The sequence below is a fragment of the Dipodomys merriami genome, unplaced genomic scaffold (assembly GCF_024711535.1).
Source record: "Dipodomys merriami isolate MVZ:Mamm:240054 unplaced genomic scaffold, mDipMer1.0.p SCAF_48, whole genome shotgun sequence".
Taxonomy (NCBI): Eukaryota; Metazoa; Chordata; class Mammalia; order Rodentia; family Heteromyidae; genus Dipodomys; species Dipodomys merriami.
The window spans coordinates 8,440,887-8,461,041 of NW_027206046.1; the positions used below are offsets into that span (position 1 = coordinate 8,440,887).

Genomic DNA, 20,155 nt, shown 5'->3' on the forward strand with positions numbered 1-20,155 from the left:
GCAGGAGGATGGCACCCAACTGTGGGCCCAGCCCTTAGGACGTGGACGACCTTACGCCAGCATGGCACCTCACACACCTCCCATCGAGAGAATCGTCCCAGGAATTCCGGAGTGTGGAGAGGAAAATGATCCCTCAGGAGTAAACAGCTACAAAGTTGGTTAAAAAAATATCTACAGCCATGGCTTAGATGAATTCACCCTCAATCAGTCTTGACCATGGCAGAGATAGCGCTCCTGTCTGAGTGCTCAGTGAAGAGGACAAGGAACTGGGGGACTTGTACCTATAATCCTAGTCACTCAGGAGCAAGAGGATTGTGGTTCAAAGCAGCCCAGCCCCCGCCCCCCAAAAAAAACAGCAAAAAGCTGGGCTGGAGGTGTGGCTCATGTGGTAGAGCAGAGAAGCGTCAGCTGAGTAAGCCTGAGGACCTGGGTTCAAAGCCTAGTATGAGCAACAAAAAAAGAGACCAAAGTCATCATGGAACCAGAAAACTCAGTCCTGGGGGTGGGGGGCATGGTTCTGCGTGTCTGTGTGTGTGTTGGTGCACAAGGCACAGGAAAGGTTTTGGCAAAACAAAGTCACGGTCGCTTCTGTCCTCATGAGCGCTTAGCAGCCTCTGGAATAGCCTGTGGTAAAGCAGCTGCTGAGCCAAGCTGCCAAGGACTCCTCAGAACCACACAGCTTTTATTCCAGTCACAGCTTAAACGGCAATGAAGAAGGGAGGGGGGAGGCATTCACCTGGAACACATTATTGCACTCGGTGAATACTTTCAGGGTGCCTGGTCCCTGCACGCATGGGGGTCCCTGAATCACCCACCCTTGACTTTGGAGGAAGACCTGCGCATACTCAGAAGGTCGAGCTCAGCACTGCGCTGCAGACCCGCGATTCATTTCCCACAAAGCCGCCCAACATCTTGTAAAGACATGCCATCTTTCAGCAAAACTAAACTTCTCACTTTATCACTTGAGTTAATCACACTGCCTTTTACCTTGCTTTTGGGGGCACCCTATGCTTTTGTGGAGAGCCAGATTGTCACAAAGAAGAAGGGCAGGGGAAGAACAGATCTCACAAGACTGACCAACAGACGAGCTGTGGAATGCCTGCGCGGGAATCATGATTACTGTGCGGTACTGGTTTAAACTCAGGGCCTTGTGCTCTTGCTTAGCTTTTTTTAATCGGGCCGGCACTCTGCCACTTGAGCCACATCTCCACTTCTGGCTTTTTGCTGATTCACTGCAGGTAAGAGTCTCAGATTTGTCAGCTTGGGCTGACTTCCAACCTTGAACCTTGATCCTCATATCTCAGTCTCCTGAGTAGCTGGGATTATAGGTACTTACTGGAAAGTTTTTTATTTATTTTGACCATACTCAGTCAAAACCATGAGTAAGGGCTGGGAAGGTGGTAGAGTGCTTGCCTTGCAATGCATGAGGCCCTGGGTTCGATTCCCCAGCACCACATAAGCAAAAAGAAAAAAGCCGGAAGTGGCGCTGTGGCTCAAGTGGTAGAGCGCTAGCCTTGAGCTGAAGAGCTGAGGGACAGTGCCCAGGCCCAGAGTTCAGGCCCCACCACCGGACCCAAAAAAAAAAAACAAAAAACCATGAGTAACAAACTCATGAATCAAACAGGCCCCTTACCGCTGGCAAAGTTCTTAAAGGAAAGGCTCATGCCACAGAGCTGCTGCTAGGGGCTCAACGTTGCAGCTTGCTGAACTAACAATTTGGCAAGCAAAACTCTTAAGGCTAAATGGCTGCTGGATGTCTACCCACGAGCATGCTGGGAATTTCCCAGCAGCCTTTGCTGCCCCTGCTTAGAGCAAAGCGTAAGACGTCTGTCATCAGCTCAGTCTAAGAGGGTCCTCCGCCTGACGCCCCCGCAGCCCCCCCTCAGCTAAGTGTTCCCCCAGTACCTGCTCCCTGCTCCGAGCGATCCTGTCCGACAGCAGATCCGAGTTGTTTCTTTCCTCTTCCAGTTCCGCCTCCAGCTGGGACACCTTGTCCTGCGTAACAAGTCACACAAGGTCACCTTGCAGCCCGGTGGAAGGAAGCCCCAAGGGGAAGTGGGCACCGGGGATCACAAGGCTCATTTCTGAGTGCTTCCTGCTTGACACAGTGCTTTGCCTGCCTTCAAGGATAGCCCCAAACCTGCACTGGAATACACAAAGACGCTGGTGGTGGCTGATTCTGGTAACCCCCTCAATCACCTATGAAGAATAGCTGCCTTCGGGCTGGCTTCTGATTTAACAGCATTGAGTGAAAGCATGTATTTCAGGCCTGGCACAATGGCTCACATCTATAATCCCAGCTAATCGGAAGGTAGAGATAGGAAGATCATGGTTTGAGACCAACTTAAGCAAATAATCTCCTATTCTAAAAAAAGGCTATAATGATAGCTACTAAGAAGGCATGTGGAGGAGGCTTGCTGTGTGAGGCTAGCTCAGGCAAAAGGCACAAGATGCTATCTGAGAAATGAAGCAAAATGGACGAGTGGTGTGGCTCAAGTAATGGAGACTTGCCGTGAGTTCAAACCTTAGTACCACCATCACCCTCCCCCGAAAAAACAAGGTTCTTGGGGCTGCGGGGTATGCACCTGCCGGTGTGTCAGTTTTATCAGAGGTTCTACAAGCTGCATCTGCAGCATAGTAAGAGGTGGACTTGGGCAGTTGCCCAAATTGACTGACAAAGGAAACACTAAATGAAAGTCTCAGAATTCAGGTGTGCTCTTCCCTGGTAAGCATCAAAGCCATAGCACCAGAAGCAAAAAGTCCCAGAAACTTGAGTACAAAGCTGGGTCCTTCCCAAGCTACCTATCTGGGGGCGGGGGAGAGAGAGGCCCGCACCAGGCAGTGAGATCACCCGGAGGCATGGAGCTACCTTTGCACACAGGAGTCGTGTGTGTATGTGTATGCATGAGTGCGTGCGCGCCAGTCACTTTGTAGCTAGAGGAAAAACAGATCAATATTGTACAGGAGCCGAGCGCCAGGGGCTCACGCCTGTAATCCTAGCTACTCAGGAGGCTGAGATCTGAGGATCCCGAGTCAAAGCCAGCCTGGGCAGGGAGGTCCGTGAGACTCTCATCTCCAATTAACCACCACAAAACCAGAAGTAGAGCTGCGGCTTAAGTGGTAGAGCGCTAGACTTAAGCAAAAGAGCTCAGGAACAGCGCCCAGGCCCTGAGTTCAAGCCCCAGGACTAACCCCACTCCCACCCTACCCCCCAAAATATATTTTTCTTTTTGGGGGGTACTGAGATTTAGACTCAGGCCTTACGTGTGCTAGCGAGGCAGGCAGGCACTCAACCACTGCAGTCATGCCCTCTTCCATTTTTTTGCTCCTTCCCCCAGGAGTACCTCACACTCTGATCCTCTAGCCTTTACCTCTCTTTTTGCTGGAATTACAGGCAGGGCCACTGTGTCTCACTCATTTGTTCAGATGGGGATTTTGCTCACTTTTGCCTGGGCTGACCTTTGACCGCAGTCCTAAATAGCTGGGATTAAAAGGGCTTTTTATCTGCCTCTAAAGAACCCAGTCCCATTTGAGATGCAGGCACTGGCTTTATCTGAGCACTGTGCCCGAGCCTTAAAGCACAGTCCAGTTCTAGTGAACGGAACCCACCTTAGCTTGCCTTACAATGATCTCCTGAAGTAAAACTTAAAACACTGACAAAATAAACAGCAGTAAAAAAAAAAAATCCATTTATAGTGGCAGAAAGGGGTCTAATGAAACCTTCCGTGGCAGAAGCTCCCTGACCCGCAGAGCTGAAGGAGGAAGGAAGTCCATGGATGCTGAAGGAAGCCAGTGCTCAGCCCGCCCCTCCTCTCCTCCCCCCTCTTCTATCTTTCCCCCGCCACCATCTCTCCTTCTCTTCCCTTTTCCTGTCCATTTCCTTCTCTTCTCCCTGTCTAGCCTCTCTCCTTCCGCTCTCTTCCCTCTGCTCCCCTCTCTCCCTCTCCTCTTTCCCCATTCTTGTCTCTTCTATTCCCTTTCCCTGTCCTTTCATCCCTTTCTCCTCCCTCTACTCTCCCTTTCCTCTGTGTCCCCTACCTTCTCTCCATCTATTCCTTTTCTCTCCTGTCCTCCCTCCCTACTCTCCCTTCCATCTCTTCCCCTCTCTCCTTTTCCTCCCTCCTCCCCTGCTATCCACACCCCTCCCTACGCTCCCCTCCCTTTCTACTCTCTCCTGCTCTCCCTCCCTTCTACTCTTTCCCTCTCCTTCCTCCCCCCTACTCCCCCTCCTCTCATCTCTATTTTCTCATTCTCTTCTCCTCCTTCTTACCCTCCATCTCTCTCCTTCTAGTCCCTTTTTTCCCTCCATTTCCTTCGCTTGTTCCTTCCCTCCCTCCCTCCCTCCCGGCTCCTTGCTTTCCCTCCTCTTTCTGTCCCCTGCCTGCTCTGCTCCCACCTCTCCTCCTACTGTCTTCTCTTTATCCTCCTTTTTCCACTCTGCCACCATCCCTGTCTTCCTCCCACTCCGCCACCTCTCCCCACCACCCAGCTCTCCCTTTCCATTCTGCTCTCCCTCCTGTCTTCTCTCTCGCCTCCCCAGCCCCTTCGTCTATTTGTCCCCTCCATTTCCTTCTCTTCTCCTGTCTCCTCCCCTCACCTCCCCACCACATCCCTCCTCACCTTCATTCCTCCTCCTTGCTCTTCATCTCCTTCCCTCTCCTTTCCTGCCCCTCTCCCTCCATCCTTTCATCCCTCCCTGGCCTTCTCATTCTCGCTCATCCCTCTTTCGCCCCTCCCTCCTTTCTCCCTTCACTTTCCCACTCTCCCTTTCATCTCCTCTTCCCCACCTCCCTCTTGCCTGTCTTCCCCCACTCTCCCTCCCCAACATCTGCTCTTACCTCTCCCCCTCCAGTCCCTTCCTCTATTTCCTTCCCTTCTCCCTTTCCTCCCTCTCTCCCTAACTTCCCCACTCTGTCTCCTTCCTCTCTTTCCATCCCCACTCGGTCTTCTCCCTTCATCTTCTTTTTTCTCCTCTTCCCCTTCCGTGATGCCACCCCCCCCCCCGTATTCATTCCACCCTTCCCTCTATCCTCTTCCCTCTCCCTCCTCTCCCTTTCCCTCTCCCTCCCTTCCCTTCTCTTCTCTGTGCACTGTCTCCTTCCTCCTTTCCCTCTGCTCACCCTCATCCTTCTCTGTCCTCCCTGTTGCTCTTCTCCCTCTCTCCATCCTTTCATGCCTCCCCTCTCCTTCTTTCTCACCTTACACCCTTTCTTCTATCTGCTCTCCCATCTACTCCCTTTCTCACCTGTCTTCCCAACCTCTGGTCTCCCCTACTCTTCCCTCCATCTTTCTCCCCTCTCCCCTCAGTCTCCTCCCATTCTCCCTATTCTACCTGTCCCCCCCCCCCCCCGTCTTCTCCCTCTCCCCTGCTAGGCTCTGTATGACCTGCCTTTTCTCTTCCTTCCACCCCCTCTCCCTTACCTCTCCTTTTCTCCTCCTCCTTCCTGTAGCGCTCTCTCCATCCTTTCATCCCTCCCTCTTCCTTCCCCTCCCCACTTTTTCCCTTCCTTCTCTCCCCTTGCCTCTCCAGTTCATCTCCTTTTCCCCATCTCTTCCCCTCATTCCTCTCCTTCTCTCTTCCTATTCCTCCTGTCCTCCTCTCCCTCCCCTCCCTATCTTCCCCTCTGTCTGCTCTTGCTCCCTTCCACCTCCTTTCTCCCCCCCCCCCCCCGTCTGCACCTCTCCCCCTCCCTCCCTCCTTCCCCCACTCTCCCATCTCCTTTCCCTCCTCGCCCTGTTTCCATCCTGTCTCTTTCTCTTCCTTTCTCCAACTTTCTCATCTTTTCCCTCTAGCCTGTCTCCTCCATTTATCTTCCCTCCACATCTCCCCCCTCCTTACTTTCACCCTCTTCATCTCCCTTTCTCCTGTCTCCTCCCCTTCCACCTCTCCTTCACTTGTTCCTGTCCTCCTTGCATCCTTCCCTCCTCACCTCTCCCATTCCTTTCTTCTCCTCTCTCTCCCATCTACCCCCTTTCTCTTCCTCTCCCCCTGCCTGTCTCCCTCTCCTTCCTCCCTTCCTCCCCCACCACTACCACTCTCCACCTTTCCCTCCCTTCTCTCTTTCCCCTCACTCTCCCCTTCCCCTGGCCCCTCCCCCTGCCTCTCTCCTCCTTCCTGTACAGAGCTGTCAGTCCTCTTTCATTCCTCCTCTCTCGCTCTTCATTTCCCTTGTTCTCCTCCCTAACTTTCCCACTCTCCTCTCTCCCCCCTTTCCCTCTTTCCACACTGGGAGTGCTGAGGGGATCTCTGAGGACAAGCATCTGGGCACAGCATAGTGTAAACTATGAAGATTATAGTTCAAAACCAGCCCAGGCAGAAAAGATCGAGCAGCAAAAAGCCCAAAGTAGAGCTGTGTCTCAAGGGATGGAGTGCCAGCCTTGATTAAAAAAAAAAAAAAAAGTCATGAGACTATGAGTCAAGCCCCAGTACCCAAAAAAACACTACCTTTTCCCTTAAGCATGACCCTCTACAGGTCATTAAATTATGATGTCCTGTAAGGGGCTAACCCTAAAAAAAAAGGAAAACCCCAGGGCTTCCTTAGAGCTGAAGGAACAGGCCCAGGCCCCTAGTGGCCCACCCCAGACCTCCATCTGTTTGACCAGCCGGCTGCGCTCATCTTTGACGTGACTCTTGGCCTCCAGCTCATACTCTAGCTCCTTCAGTGTCTGTTCTAGAAGCCGCCTTCTCATGAGCTCTTCCTCCTGAGATCGCTGATGGTCCCTCAACTCTTCCTCCAGGAGGCGCATCTAGGAGAGAGAGAGAGTTGGGCGGGGGTCTCATGGGGTATTTAATAACACAGAGACACACACCTCCCCCCAACACGCTGCACAGGCTCACTCTGAAGGAAAGTGCTTCCCAGAGAGTAATTATTGCACTTCAGAGGAGGCTTAAAGTCAGGGTGAAAGAAAACCAAAATTAATCAACCAGAAGCAGGCACAAAATTGAACCATGTATCCGTGCACTTTTTAGGCCACAACCATTGCTTTGTAGAATGAGCTGGTCACCATCATAACCTGTAGTTTTCGTCTTCATCCACAAGGTGGCACTAAACCAATAAGCTTTGAATAAAACATGGATTTTCATAGGCTGAATGCTCCTAGAACTCATTCTGATCTCTGGGATGGGGAAGGGAAGGTAAGAGTCTGGGCAGGCTCCCCACCAATGTCCTACCTCCTGGAGATGGCAGAAGGGGTGTAGGGAAAGGCATAGACTTGGGGATCCAGTACACCAGGAAAAGGGAGAAAGAAAGACTCGACTGATGGAGTCTAGGCGACTGATGGAGTCTAGGCAACTGTTTCAAATCTGAAAAACACTCAAGTCCAAAACACTTCCGGCCCCCAGCATTTCACAGACAAGGAACAGGCACCTTGCTTTGAGTCCGTTATCAGGAGCTTTCAGCACCGTTTTAGAATTGGGGATAAATAGCCATTGTTCTTTTACAGCTTCAGCAGTGACTCATGAGCCACCTTCCTTTGATCAAAGAAATGCAGAGTTTGTTTTTTAAAGAAAACTCCTTTTCCTGTGGAGTCTTTGGGCTCTTGGCAGTGGATGTGAACAAAAATAAACTTTAGAATTAAGGGACCCAGTTATTGTCTGGGACTGTACTCAGTCTCTCCTATATAGGGTCACATATGATTTAATTACTAAGTGACTAAGATTTGCACTTTAAAGAGGTGGAGATGCTCAGGTAACTGGAGTGAACTGCTCAAGGTCATGCACTGGCAGGAGGAAGACCTTGAGAAAGCACTACCCACTCTGTGTGGGGAGCTCCTGACTTTCTACTCAATCAAAAACATTCCCTTTGATTTTTCTTCTTTGGAGGTCAAGATGAAGGGAAGCCCTAGTCTTTTTTATTTTGTTTTGTGTCAACAGTAGGGCCTGACTAAGCTCAGGGCCTGCAGCAGTGCTCCCTGAGCTTTCCCCCCCCCCCCCCCTCTGTGTAACCCCTTCAGTGCCAGTAGCCCACAGACGGTCCAGGCATTGGTTGGGGAGCACAGTTTGCTCTGGCATGGGACACTATGAAAGGCCCAGGGAGATCCTGTGGCATTTTTTGCTTAAGGCTGGCACTCCTGAGCACTTGAACCACAAATCCTCTTCTGGTTAGTTCATTTCAGATGAGAGTCTTGGTTTTATCTGCCTGGGCTGGCTTTAAACCTTGATCCTCAGATCTCAACTTCTTGAGTAACTAGGCTCAGCTCAAGTACTCTCAAGTATCAAAATCAAGGTAGCGTAACATTGCGGGGGGGGGGGGGGGTGATGCTGAGGTTGAAGTCAGTACCTCACACATGCTAGACAAGCTCTAGCACTGACCCTCCCTGCCCCCAGCCCCCCTTTTAACTCGCACTATTCGGAGACATACCACCACTCCTATGCCAATAAGGAAGCCTGTATTCCCACGAATGACAAAAAATCCATTCCTGCCATTCTTGTGCCAGGAATAAAATACAATGGGAGTGTGGACGAGTCACGTGAACACAGCTGGTCCCTTTCCCCTTCCGTAAGTTACAGCTGAACTTTTTAGGCAGAAGATTTTAGACTAATTTTTTAAAAAAGAAAAAGGACCAGTTACCATTACGACCATTTCACCTGGGAGTTGTTTTTTTTGTTTTTTTCCTTTTAGAATATCACTTGTCCACGTAACAGATATCTAGAAATGGAGGAGGAAATGATCTATGAAGACATACGAACTGCCTGGTGCATGGTTCGAATGGAGGATTCCACTGGGCGTAACTCCTATGAACAAATGACTCACACTAAAAGAACAGCAGGAAGTTGCTGGGGGGGGGGGGGGAAGGCCATGGGGAGGATGAATGGGGAGAGGAAGGGCAGTCATAATATTCAATGTACAAATGTGAAAAATGGACCAGACAACTTGAGGAGAAGGGTGGGGTTGAGAGAGGGTGGGGACTGATGGAGGGGGTGACGTGGATGGATCAAGATGCATCATACTCATTGGTTGACATGGAATTAAAAACACTTTGTGCAACTGAAGATAATAAAGAGAAAGAAAAGAGACCACCCAAAAATAAAATATGAAGCTGGGTCCTGGTGGCTCATGTCTGTTGTCCTACTCAGAAGGCTGAGCTTTGAGGATTGTGGTTCAAAGCCATCCCAGGGAAAGAAAATCCATGAGACTATCTCCAATTAGCCACCAGAAAACTGGAAGTGATAGAATGCTCGTCTAGAGCTAAAGATCTCAGGGACAATGCCCAGGCCCAGAGTTCGAGTCCCAAGACCAACAACAACAACAAAAAGTCTACCCTCAAATCTTCCCAGATGCATTTTAAAGTGGTATCTCGGGAGCCTGAACAAGGGAGGGAGGAGGAGGAGGAATGAATTACCTCCTCGCGCATGTTGGAGGCTGCCAGGCGGGCCTTCTCTGCCTCCAGGGTCTTCTCCTTCAGCTGCCTCTGCATGTCTGTGAGCTCCCTGCGGGTCTTCTCCTTATACTCATCCAGATGGCTCTGGAGCTCCAGGGTGGATGTGCGGGACGCTTCAACAATGTCTGCCATCTGCAAGAAGGGATACGATGTGAGCCCTCCCTGGGGTAAGCAGCTGAAGGTCTGGGCTTGAGTCTGAGTCCCCTGCACACCCTTCAGCTTGAGCAGCTTCTGCATGGCAACAGCATGGCCGAGGGGCAGCCACATCCTCTAGGCCTGGACACACGGTCCTGGGGTCAGAGCTCCGTGCTGCCACCGGGCAGTTCTACAACTGGGCACATCTGTCGCTTCTCAGTACCTGGTAGTTTCCAAGAGGACAGTTGCCCAGCCCTGAAATCTCACTTTCTAGAGTCATGTTCAGAATGAACTGAATGCACACACCTAGACAGAATTCCAGAGAAGATAAAAAGCGAGAGCCTGGTGCATGGCTCACGCCTGTAATCCTAGCTACTCAGGAGGCTGAGATCTGACGCTCAGCGTTTAAAACCTGCCCAAACTCCTATCTCCAGTTCACTAGCAGAAAGCAGGAGTAGAGGTGTGGCTCAAAGGGTAGAGTGCTAGAAAAGCTCAGAGACAGTGCCCGGGCACTGAATTCAAACCCCAGGCCAGGCACGTGCACGTTCGCGCGCGCACACACACACACTACAAACTAGCAAAGTGAGCAGGCGTCAGGAAATAGAGGTCACTTGTGTCCACTCAGCTCCTACAACGCAGGGAGCCAATCTGGCCTCGTTCTGTCCCCTATGGGCATTTGTGGGGCCAAGAGATCCAACTCCTGGACATGTCAGCCACATGCTAGATCCACACAGATGCAGGTTTCAACCCAGGGAATAGTTGGTTCCATGTGTGTTTCCACGCTAACCTGCTAAGATATCTACAAGCAATTCTGGTGCCAAAGTCCACAAGGTATGGGCTTTACTGGTTTTTGTTGTTGTGTTTAGTGGTACTAGGACTTGAACTCAGGACTTGGTGCTTGCTAGACAGGTGCTCTACTGCTGAGCCACGCCTCCATCTTTGTCCCACTGCAGTTGTTTAGAGCTAGGTTCTCATTTCCTGTCCAGACCTGTGTCTAGACATCCAGATGGGATCTTAGCTGAGGCTTCCCTTCTGAGCCAGGGCAACATGCACGGACGACCACGTGCTCAACTTCTTCCACTGAGGTGGAATCTCATGGACTTCTCTGCTTACATTGACCTCAAAATGCCATCCTCCACACCTCAACCTCCAAGTAGCTAGGGTCACAGGCATGAGCCACTGGTGCCTGGTTTGGCAGCAGCGATTCTCACAAAGTCTAAAGAGGACCTTCAGGTATTTGCGAATCCCTGACACATTTGTGCGAAGACAGGAGTCCCAGACCCAGAGAGGGCTGAGTCACTGAGGGGCAGTCTGCCCTCCCCACCGCCCCTTCTCCCTCACCTCCTTCTGCAGCTTCTCAATGGTCTTGTCCAGGCACCACCGCTCGCTCTCCATCTCGCTCCTCAGCTTCCTCAGCTGCTCTTTCTGCTCAGGCTCGTCCTGGAGCTTCTCACACAGCTGCCTGTGCTCCTGCGTGGTGCGGCTCAGCGCCCTCTGCAGGGCAGGGCAGGGCAGGGCCGTCACGTCCCCATTCCGCCAACCAGGGGGCCACGGCCCGGCCACGGACTACAGCCACCAGACCACCGGCATGCAAAAAGACCTGACTAAAGCCACCATGGCCCACACAGGATCCGGCTGGTGGCAATAGCTAAAAATCAGTCCCTTGCCCAATAAGGCAGGAGGAAGCTGCCTCCCCCCGCTATCCCCCTCAACCCGCCCCCCTCCCGGTCAGAGGAGCAGCCTCCACCACCTCCTGCTTCAGTTTAGGAACAGAATCAAAGATGTTCAAGAACACCATACCGCAGGGTTATCCTGGACCCCAGAAATGTGGGACAGGAAGCTAAGAATGACAGTGAAACAGATGCAAGTTCACTATGGTCTTCAGCCAATATGAAGATGGATATATTCATCATATGCAAAGGTGCAACTGACTGCTAAAAGTATAAAGTCTTGCAATGAAAAATTCTGGTGAGAGTTGGGAGTGTCAGTGACTCACTTCCGTAATCTTAGCTACTCAGAGAGCTGACACTTGAGAATCACAGTTCAAAGCCAGCCAGGGCAGAAAGTCTGTGAGACTCTTATCTCCCAATAAACTACTCAGAAAAAGCCAGAAGTGGCACTGTGGCTCAAGTGGTAGAGCGCTGGCCTTGGGCACAGAGAGGCTCAGAGACAGTGCCCAGACCCTGAGTTCAAGCCCCAGGATGGGCAAAAAAAGATTCTGGTGAGTGTTGGGCACCAGTGGGCTCACACCTGTCATCCTAGCTACTCAAAAGGCTGAGATCTGAGGACCATGGTTCAAAGCCAGCCCAAGAAGGAAAGTCTGTGAGACTCATGTCCAATTAACAATCATCAAAAACCTGAAGTGGATCTGTGGTTCAAGAGCACTAGCCTTGGACAAAAAAAGAAAAGCTCAGAGACAGCACCTAGATTCTAAGTTCGAGCCTCAGGAACAGCACCAAAAAAATAAAATATTGACCTGAAAACGATACCCATTTCTTTTCCCTCTTCCTCCAGGACTAAGCTCCCTCTGGGTTTCCAACTTGTAGGGTGTCAGGCGTGCAGGACACCTGAGCAAAGGGTTTGGCCCCCAAGCCCCAGAGCATCAGGTGATTGCACTCCTGCATCCGGTCCACACAAGCTCATGTAGGAGCCAAGGGGGGAAGCAGTCAGGTCTCCTGGGAGTGTATAGCCACACGCTGGGTGGCCGGGACACCCAACGGACCTCCGAGGCCTTCTGTTCTACCCAGAGTTCACACTCATCCTCAGCAGCTGAACTTCCACAAGCAAGACACACTTTTTTCTTTGGTGGTTTGAACTCAGAACCTGCTAGGCAGACATTCTATCCCTTGGGTTATGCCTCCAGCCCTTTTGCTTTAGGCTATTTTTCAAAAGAGGGTCTTGAGTTTTTGTGGGAGGTATGTGTTTGCTTTGACCAGGGCCAGCCTGGTAGGATCATCCTACCACTGTTTCTTGCATAGCTGGGGCCAGAGGCGCACACCACCACACCCAGGTTATGTGTTAAGGTGAGGTCTTGCTAACTTTTTTTGCCCAGGCTAGGTTTGAACCTCGGTTTCCCATCTCTGCATGCTGGGGAGCTGGGATGTACAGGTGCGAGCCGCCTCAGCCGGCCCAAAGCATCCTCGCTTAGCGCAAGCAGACAATCTGCAAGGCTCCAAAACCTGTGTCCCACATTTGGTGCATGCATGACAAAGAGATGGGGATTTTTTTTGTTTGTCTCAAGTAGAAATGTTTTTCCTGTTTCTAACGCCAACTAGCTCGCGAATTTAAACTCCTGGCTGGGTAACCCACAGTAAGCATCATGACCCATCACCAGCACACAGCGAAACTGCCAGCCACACACAGCCAGTCCAAGAATTGGTGACAAAGATCCAGATCTAAGAAAAAACCGGAAGCCAAAACAGAATGCAGTGCTCTCTCCTGTAAAAACTCAGGAGATGGAGATTGGGAAGATTGAGTTTCCAGGCCAGCCTGGGCAAAAAGTTCATGAAACCCTCTCTATTACAAGCAAGGCAGGCCAGGGGCCCGTGGCTCATGTCTATAATCCCGGCTACTCAGGAGGCTGAGATTTGAGAATCACAGTAAGCCAGCCCAGGCAAGGAAGTCTATGAGATTCATATCTCCACGAAACTACCAGAAACGCTGGAAGTGGATGTGGCTCAACGTGGCAGAGCACTAGCTCAGGGACAGCACCCCGGCCCTGTGCAAAAGCTATAGAAAAATCATGACCCCGGCCTGCCTGGGCAAAAGGTAAGACTTTATCTGAAAAATCGCGAAAGCCAAAGGGGCTGGGAGTGTGAAGCCCCGAGTAAAAGGCCAGAACCACCACCAAAAAGAAGAGCAGGGGCTGGGAAGGTGGCTCAGTGGTAGAGTGCTTGCCTGGCATGCACCAAGCCCTGGGTTGGATTCCTCAGCACCACACAGAAAAAGCCAGAAGTGGTGCTGTGGCTCAGGTGGGAGAGTGGTAGCCTTGAGAAAAAGAAGCTCAGGGACAATGTCCAGGCCCTGAGTTCAAGCCCCAGGACTGGCAAAGAAAAAATGAAAAGGAGGAGGAGGAGGAAGAAGAGAAGGAAATCCAAGACGACAGCCGGCAGACAGTGAACATGGGAGAGACAGGCTTCGAGGTCAAAATGCGCTCTCCATCCACAGTAGGGCGAGAGGTAGCACAGCGAGCGCAGCTCTGCTTCTGGGGGAGATGGTGCCCCCTCAAAGGGGCTCTCAGTCCTCTCTTACATTTCTGTCTTTGCAGACATATGGCTCTGCATACCACAGGGTCTCAGCCATCTTCCCCTGGCCAGCTCTCAAGCACAAAAGGTTTTCACCAGCTGGGCACTGGCAGCTCACGCCTGTCACTGTAGCTACTCAGGAGGCGGAGATCTGAGCATCACAGGTCACAGCCAGGCCGGGCAGGAAAGTTCACGAGACTCTAATCCCCAGTTGGCCACCAAAAAGCCAGAAGTGGAGCTGTGCTGAAAGTGGTAAGAGTGCGAACCTTGAGCAAAAATAAAGAGCTCAGGGACAGCACCTAGGCCCTCAGATTAAGGTCCAGGAATGACACGAGGAAAACAAAAAAAAACAATGAAGAGAACCAGTGGCGGCCATCGCTACCCGCCCGCTTGCAAGAGAGCCGAGCTGAGCCCGTGCTTACCTGGGCCTTCTCCAGCTCGCCTTCCAGGGCCCTCCTGGCCTCCGTGGACGCCTCTTCCTCCTTCCTGGCACTCTCAAGGGCCTCGGCTAGCTGCTGCATTTCACCCTACAATGCAGCACTGGTTAGAAGGCACCCACTCGTGCTCCCGGCCTCGTGATGCTGACTCAGTGGAAGCAAGTGGACGTAGACGGGCCCACTGCCGGGCCTCATGCCTGTGATCCCACCTGCTGGGGAGGAGGACTGTGACTCAGCCCAGCTATGTGCAAGGCCAGGGCGGGGCACTCACAGTGCCAATTGAGTGTTGGTACTGAAAAAAAAAAAAGTTCAAGACCCTGTCTGGAAAGTAACTGGAAAGAGCAGAAAGGGCTGCGGGCGTGACTCAGATGGTAGAGCACCTGCCTCGCAAGCCACAAGACCATGATTTCAAATCCACAGAACAGTAAACAAAAAGGAAAGAAAATGAACATAAAGACACCCACAGACCCAGCAGCCAGGTCCTCAGATGTCCTCCATCTGTGACCCCAGGTCTGGCTACTTTTTTGTGTGTATGTGGCCAGTCCTGGGGCTTGAACTCAGGGCCTAAGTGCTGTCCCTGAGCTTTTTAAGTCTCAAGGCTAGAGCTCTACCATTGGAGCCATAGCTTCATTTCCAGCTTGTTGGTAGTTAACTGGAGATTAGAGTCTCACAGATTTTCCTATCTGAGCTGACTTCAAATCGTGATCCTTAGGTCTCAGCCTCCTCGAGCAGCTGCTGATTAAATGCGTTGAGCCACTGGTGCCCAGTGCCTGATTGCTACTTTTTTAAATGCAAATCTCCAGGCTTAGCCTGAAGGTGTTGTAAGAATTACATCAGTCATTCTGATGGGCACCAGATTTGTGCTTTGGTCACGGTCAGTGTCTGTCGCACAAACACGTTCCCACCTCCACAGGTCAGACCATTGCGGGAGTGGCTTTGCCACGCCCTGGGTAACTGTAAGAACAGCACGGTCCCGAGGGCCTCCAGCCCCACAGTGGTGGAACAGCTGTCTGGAAGTTTCTGAAGGTGGAGCCTGGGAAAGGCTGGGGTATCTGATGTTGGGGTGAGGGGAAAACCCTGCGCCTCCAGATAGGTTTTGGATGTTCCTCCCCCCCCCCCCACTGGCTCCCTCTCACCTGGGTGTGCACGGGCAGGGGAGAAGGCCAGGCCTCACCTTGCACTTAAGGAGTGCATCCTTGGCCTCCATCTCCTGGCGTCCCCGGGCCTCCAGCTGCTCCTGCAGCTCAGTCGCCCTGCGCTGCAGCTCTGCGATCTGGAGCTGCAGCCGCGTGTTCTCCTCGGCCAGCTCCTTCTCCCGCAGGCCAGCCCCTGCCGGCCTCTGCTCCGCGCTGCTCCGGCTGGCCAGGACCTCCACGTTCTGTAAAAACACACCAAAGTCCAACAGGGTAACCCCTCACAACAACCCACCCACCACTCCACAAAATGAATACCACCAAGTGGAAACGTGTTTGGAGAGGGGGCAACAAGAGGCAACAAAATGTGAAACCCAAGTTTCCCTACGAATCGGCGATATCACTCTTGGGTATACACCTAAGTAAAGATGTAGGATGACACGAAAACGTGTTCCTGCATCCTTAGAGCATCGTTATTCCAAGTACGCCCAAGGTGGAAATAACTGATGTCAACCCACAAACAGGTGGGAAACAAAACATGGTCTGTTCATACAATGGAGTATTTCTTAGTCACGAGGAGAATAAACTACTGATGCACACTACAGTATCAGAGATGAACCTTGAGAACCTGATTCTACATGGAACAAGCAAGTCATAAAAGATCCCATGAGGGCTGGGAAGGTGGCTCAGTGGTAGAGCACTTGCCTTGCATGCCTAAGGCCCTGGATTCGATTCCTCAGCACCACATAAGCAAAAAGAAAAAAGCCGGAAGTGACGCTGTGGCTCAAGTGGTAGAGCGCTAGCCTTGAGCTGAAGAGCTGAGGGACAGCGCCCAGGCCCAGGGTTCAAGCCCCACGACCGGACCCAAAAAAAAAAAAAAAAGAACTTCTGGAGCATAATGAAAATGTTCTAGAGTTGACAGCAATGTTGGCTGTACGACACTGAACATACACACACAGGATTGTGTTATTTTATTTGTGCTGTACTGGAACTTGAATTCAAAAGTTTCAAGTTCTCATCATTATGTTTTCACAGCTGGTGCTCTATCACTTGAGCCACATCTTCAGTACAGCTCTTTTTGTTTTTCTGGTAAATTGGAGAAGAGAGTCTTTTGGACTCTTCTGCCTCAGCTGGCTTTGAACCAAGATCCTCAGATCTCAGCCTTCTGTGTAGGTAGGATTCCAGGTCTGAGCCACCAGCACCCAGTTTGAGTTGTACATTTGAAATAGTTGAATTATATATAGTTTGAATCAGTGCAGCCTTTTTTGTGTTATGGGGGAGAGAGAGAGAGAGGCAGGAGGGAGGCCTGCAGGCCGGGAATGAGGAGCGTGGAGGACTACCCCCAAGATGCAGGGGTCTCCAAAGCACCAACGGGAGGATAGCGGACAGATAACTGCACAAACTCTCATGGAAGCAAAGGGCATTCACCCGCCAGGCCAGAAGAGTAAGACAGCCAAGCATGGGAGCACACAGGTGCAACCCTAACGCTTCAAGAGGCAGAGAGCAGGACAGAGTTCAAGCCCTAGAACCCCCCAAAATGCTAAGGAGGGAAGGAGAGAAAGAAAGAGAAAGGAAGGAAGGCAAGCAGGCAGGCAGGCAAGATAGTAAAGGTAGACCTGGATTAATCTGGGCTTTGGCCCAACTAGCACCCTGGCTGGGAAGCATACCCCAGCCTGGCCAGGCTCTTGAGGACCAGGAGAGAGCACGGGAGCTGGAGCAGCTACACAAACAGAGCCCGGAGCCACGTGGCCCATGCCAGGTCACAGTCCTGCATGGAGCTGGGGGAGTGGAGAAAGCCGAGAGCGCCCAGACTGCCACCTGCAATAAATAATTTCTGCGCCTCTTCTCCCCCAGGCAATGCCATGGCAGGCCAAGGAGAGAAATCCCCAGAGCTGTGGGAGGAAAAAATGCCTTTTAACATGCAGACTTTTAGGGGCTGGGAAGGTGGCTCAGTGGTAGAGCACTTGCCTTGCATGCCAGAGGCCCTAGGTTCGATTCCTCAGCACCACATAAGCAAAAAGAAAAAAGCCGGAAGTGGCACTGTGGCTCAAGTGGTAGAGCGCTAGCCTTGAGATGAAGAGCTGAGGGACAGCGCCCAGGCCCAGAGTACAGGCCCCACGACCGGACCCAAAAAAACAAAAACAAAACAAAAACTAACATGCAGACTTTTCCAGGCAAAAATGCATCTGCTGCCTTCCCATTTTGCATCCTGGGCCACGTCTCCGTACAGTGAGGACACTGTGTGCCTAGTATTCCAGAAAGATGCAACTGTAATTCCGTGAGTTCTCCAAGCGCGTTCCTCTCTCCACCCACTCCACACAGGAACTCACATGGCAAAGATCACATGAACCATGAACTCCCGTGTGTACTGCCCAAAACGCCGAGATCGAGGAGCAAGCAAGGACCATAGCTGACCACATCAGATCTAGACTGTGTCTCTTGCCTGGGATCTTTTGTTCAATACTTAGCCCCCCTGGAACCTTCATTTCCTCATCTACAAAAGGGAAGAAAGCGCCAGGCCTGTCATCCCAGCTTCTGGGGAGGTGGAGATCAGAAGGATCACAGTGCAAGGCCACAGCCTAAGGAAGAAGTCCCCAAGTCTCATCTCCACCAAGAAGCTAGAAATGGTGGTACATGCCTGTGACCTAGCTATGCAGGAGGTGTGACTAGGATACTCACGGTCTGGGCTGGCCTGGGCAAAAATAGCTTTAGTTTTCTGTGTGTGTGTGTTGTTTTTAACTCCTTATGGAAAAAAAAAAACTTATAAAATAGCCCCACTTTCCCCGGGTCCTGGCGTGAATGGCACTTCCTATGTATCAGACGCCATTTCCCTTACCCTGACGGCTAGCTACTATGATGGGTAAGTGCTTGGTTCTGTCAGGCGCCCTTACCTTTCAAGCAGCTGCTAGCCAGGAAGGGCCCCACCCAGCCAATGCTGTGCCCCCTAATTCTGAGTCACCAGAAAATAATTTGGGGGGAGGAGGGAGGTGGAGGCAGGAGAAGAGGGGGGAAAAAAAAAGTAGGAGTTAGATGCCTTGTTACATTAAGTGGCTCGCAGGCCCAGCCCCAGGCTTTACAAAGGGTTACAACACAGCTAAGCACCTGCACCCCATGTCAGCAGACAGGTCCAACGGGATTTTTGAAGATAAAGTGGGGAGTTCCGGGCTGGTGTGGGAACCCCTCCAGAATAAACCCGGGCCCCGGAGGGCAGCTCGCACGCTTAGAGACTGGAGCCTCATCAGTCTCCGCTCTACTGGATCTTCCACCTTCTCCAGTCCTTCCTATCACGTGTCCGGAAATGCTCAGGATCCGCTCCAAACAGTAGAGAGCATGCGCCTTTAAAAATGTCAAGTACAGCCGGGTGTGGGTGGCTCGAGCCTGGAATCTTACCTACTCCAGAGGCTGAGATCTCAGGATCTCAGTTTGAAGCCGGCCCGGGCAGCAAAGTCTGTGAAACTCTTATCTACAGTTAACCAGCAAAAACAGCCAGAAGTGGAGCTATGGCTCAAGCGGTAGAGGGCTAGCCTTGAGTAAAAGCAGCTCAGGGTCAGCTCCAGGCCCTGAGTTCAAGCCCTAGGATCAGCAAAAACAAAACAAAACATCAAGTCCTTAGAGAAGGGACTCTCAAGTCTGTGGCCATCTCCAAGGATGCCTCTGGTCTCAAACCTGAACGAACTGTCATGTAGTAAATGACCGACTTTGCCAGTTACTGTGGTTCACACCTATCATCCCAGCTGCTCAGAAGGCTGAGATCTGAGGAGCAAGATTCGCAGCCAGCCTGGGGTAGACAAATCTCTTGGACTCTTGGATCTAATGAAGCACCAAAAAGCCAGATATGGAGCTGTGGTTCAAGTGGTAGAGCACCAGCCTTGAGCAAAGAAGCTAAGGGATAGCACCCAGGCCCTGAGTTCAAGCCCCAGTATTGGCACACACACAAAAAGAAATCATCCAACTTCTCCTTTGTCCTCTGTCCCCTGGCTACAAGGACCATCTAACCAGGCCAGGAGAAAGAAAAGCACAGCCATCACACCTCCATCTTTCCAGGCAAGAGGTTGGGCCAATACTCTTAGCAAGCTTAGAGGTGGATTAACGCACAACAAAGGTGACCTTTGATTCACTTCCTCCTTCAAAGTGACTGGTTCTGAGGACAGAGTTGGCCCCTCTGCAGCCCAGCTTGCATGCTAGGGTCTGCAGCCAGCTCCACCTGACAAGCAGGAAAAACCAGACCCAAACCAAAACTGTCCTGAACCAACCAACTTCCATCCTTGTAACAACTCCTCTGACTCTCAGCTTGGTTTTCTTAAATTAGAAAAAAGCATTTAGGGATGTATTTGTTATACAGATCGAGCAACATGACAGGCAAGAGTACCAGTTGTGCTGGGTGCTGGTGGCTCATGCCTCTTATCCTAGCTACTCAGGAGTCTAAAATCTGAGGATCGTGGTTCAAAGCCAGCCTGGGCAAGAAAGTCTGTGAGACTCATCTCCAATTAGCTACCAAAAAGCCAGAAGTGGAGCTGTGGCTCAAGCGTTAGAACATTAGCCTTGAGCAAAAAGGCCGATGTCCAAAGACCCAAGTTCAAACCCCCAGTACTAGCATGCATACACGCAGATGCACACACACAGCACACTAGTCACTATATAAATAGCAAACCCTGTCCAGGAAGGAATGGCTATGCACACCCAGAAGTTGCAGAGCATAAATCAGAGACTTCCTTCCCAGCGGAGCCCTTGAAGGAGGTGTGGTGACTCTCATGGACCGTGCATTTCCCTGGCAGGCTATGTAAACACAATTCAGTTAAATCACCCTGGAAGGTGCTACAGTGGG

General features: G+C 51.5%; 1 protein-coding gene and 1 long non-coding RNA gene across 4 annotated transcripts in view; one reads left to right on the plus strand and one right to left on the minus strand.

Moving 5' to 3' along the window:
• The window catches only part of LOC138808967 (uncharacterized), a 55,509-nt gene extending 46,745 nt beyond the window's left edge, over positions 1 to 8,764 (plus strand). Inside the window, exon 3 of the long non-coding RNA XR_011366649.1 lies at positions 8,622 to 8,764. This is a non-coding gene — a long non-coding RNA (uncharacterized lncRNA). The remainder of the gene's footprint in view (positions 1 to 8,621) is intronic.
• The window catches only part of Cgnl1 (cingulin like 1), a 143,769-nt gene that overhangs the window by 8,577 nt on the left and 115,037 nt on the right, over positions 1 to 20,155 (minus strand). For all 3 annotated transcript variants that reach the window (XM_069995328.1, XM_069995329.1, XM_069995327.1), the window contains exons 9-14: positions 15,372 to 15,575; positions 14,183 to 14,287; positions 10,858 to 11,010; positions 9,343 to 9,513; positions 6,586 to 6,747; positions 1,906 to 1,995 (exon numbers count right to left, since the gene is read on the minus strand). In XM_069995328.1, coding sequence (XP_069851429.1) covers positions 1,906 to 1,995; positions 6,586 to 6,747; positions 9,343 to 9,513; positions 10,858 to 11,010; positions 14,183 to 14,287; positions 15,372 to 15,575 — 885 coding nt within the window. The remainder of the gene's footprint in view (positions 1 to 1,905; positions 1,996 to 6,585; positions 6,748 to 9,342; positions 9,514 to 10,857; positions 11,011 to 14,182; positions 14,288 to 15,371; positions 15,576 to 20,155) is intronic.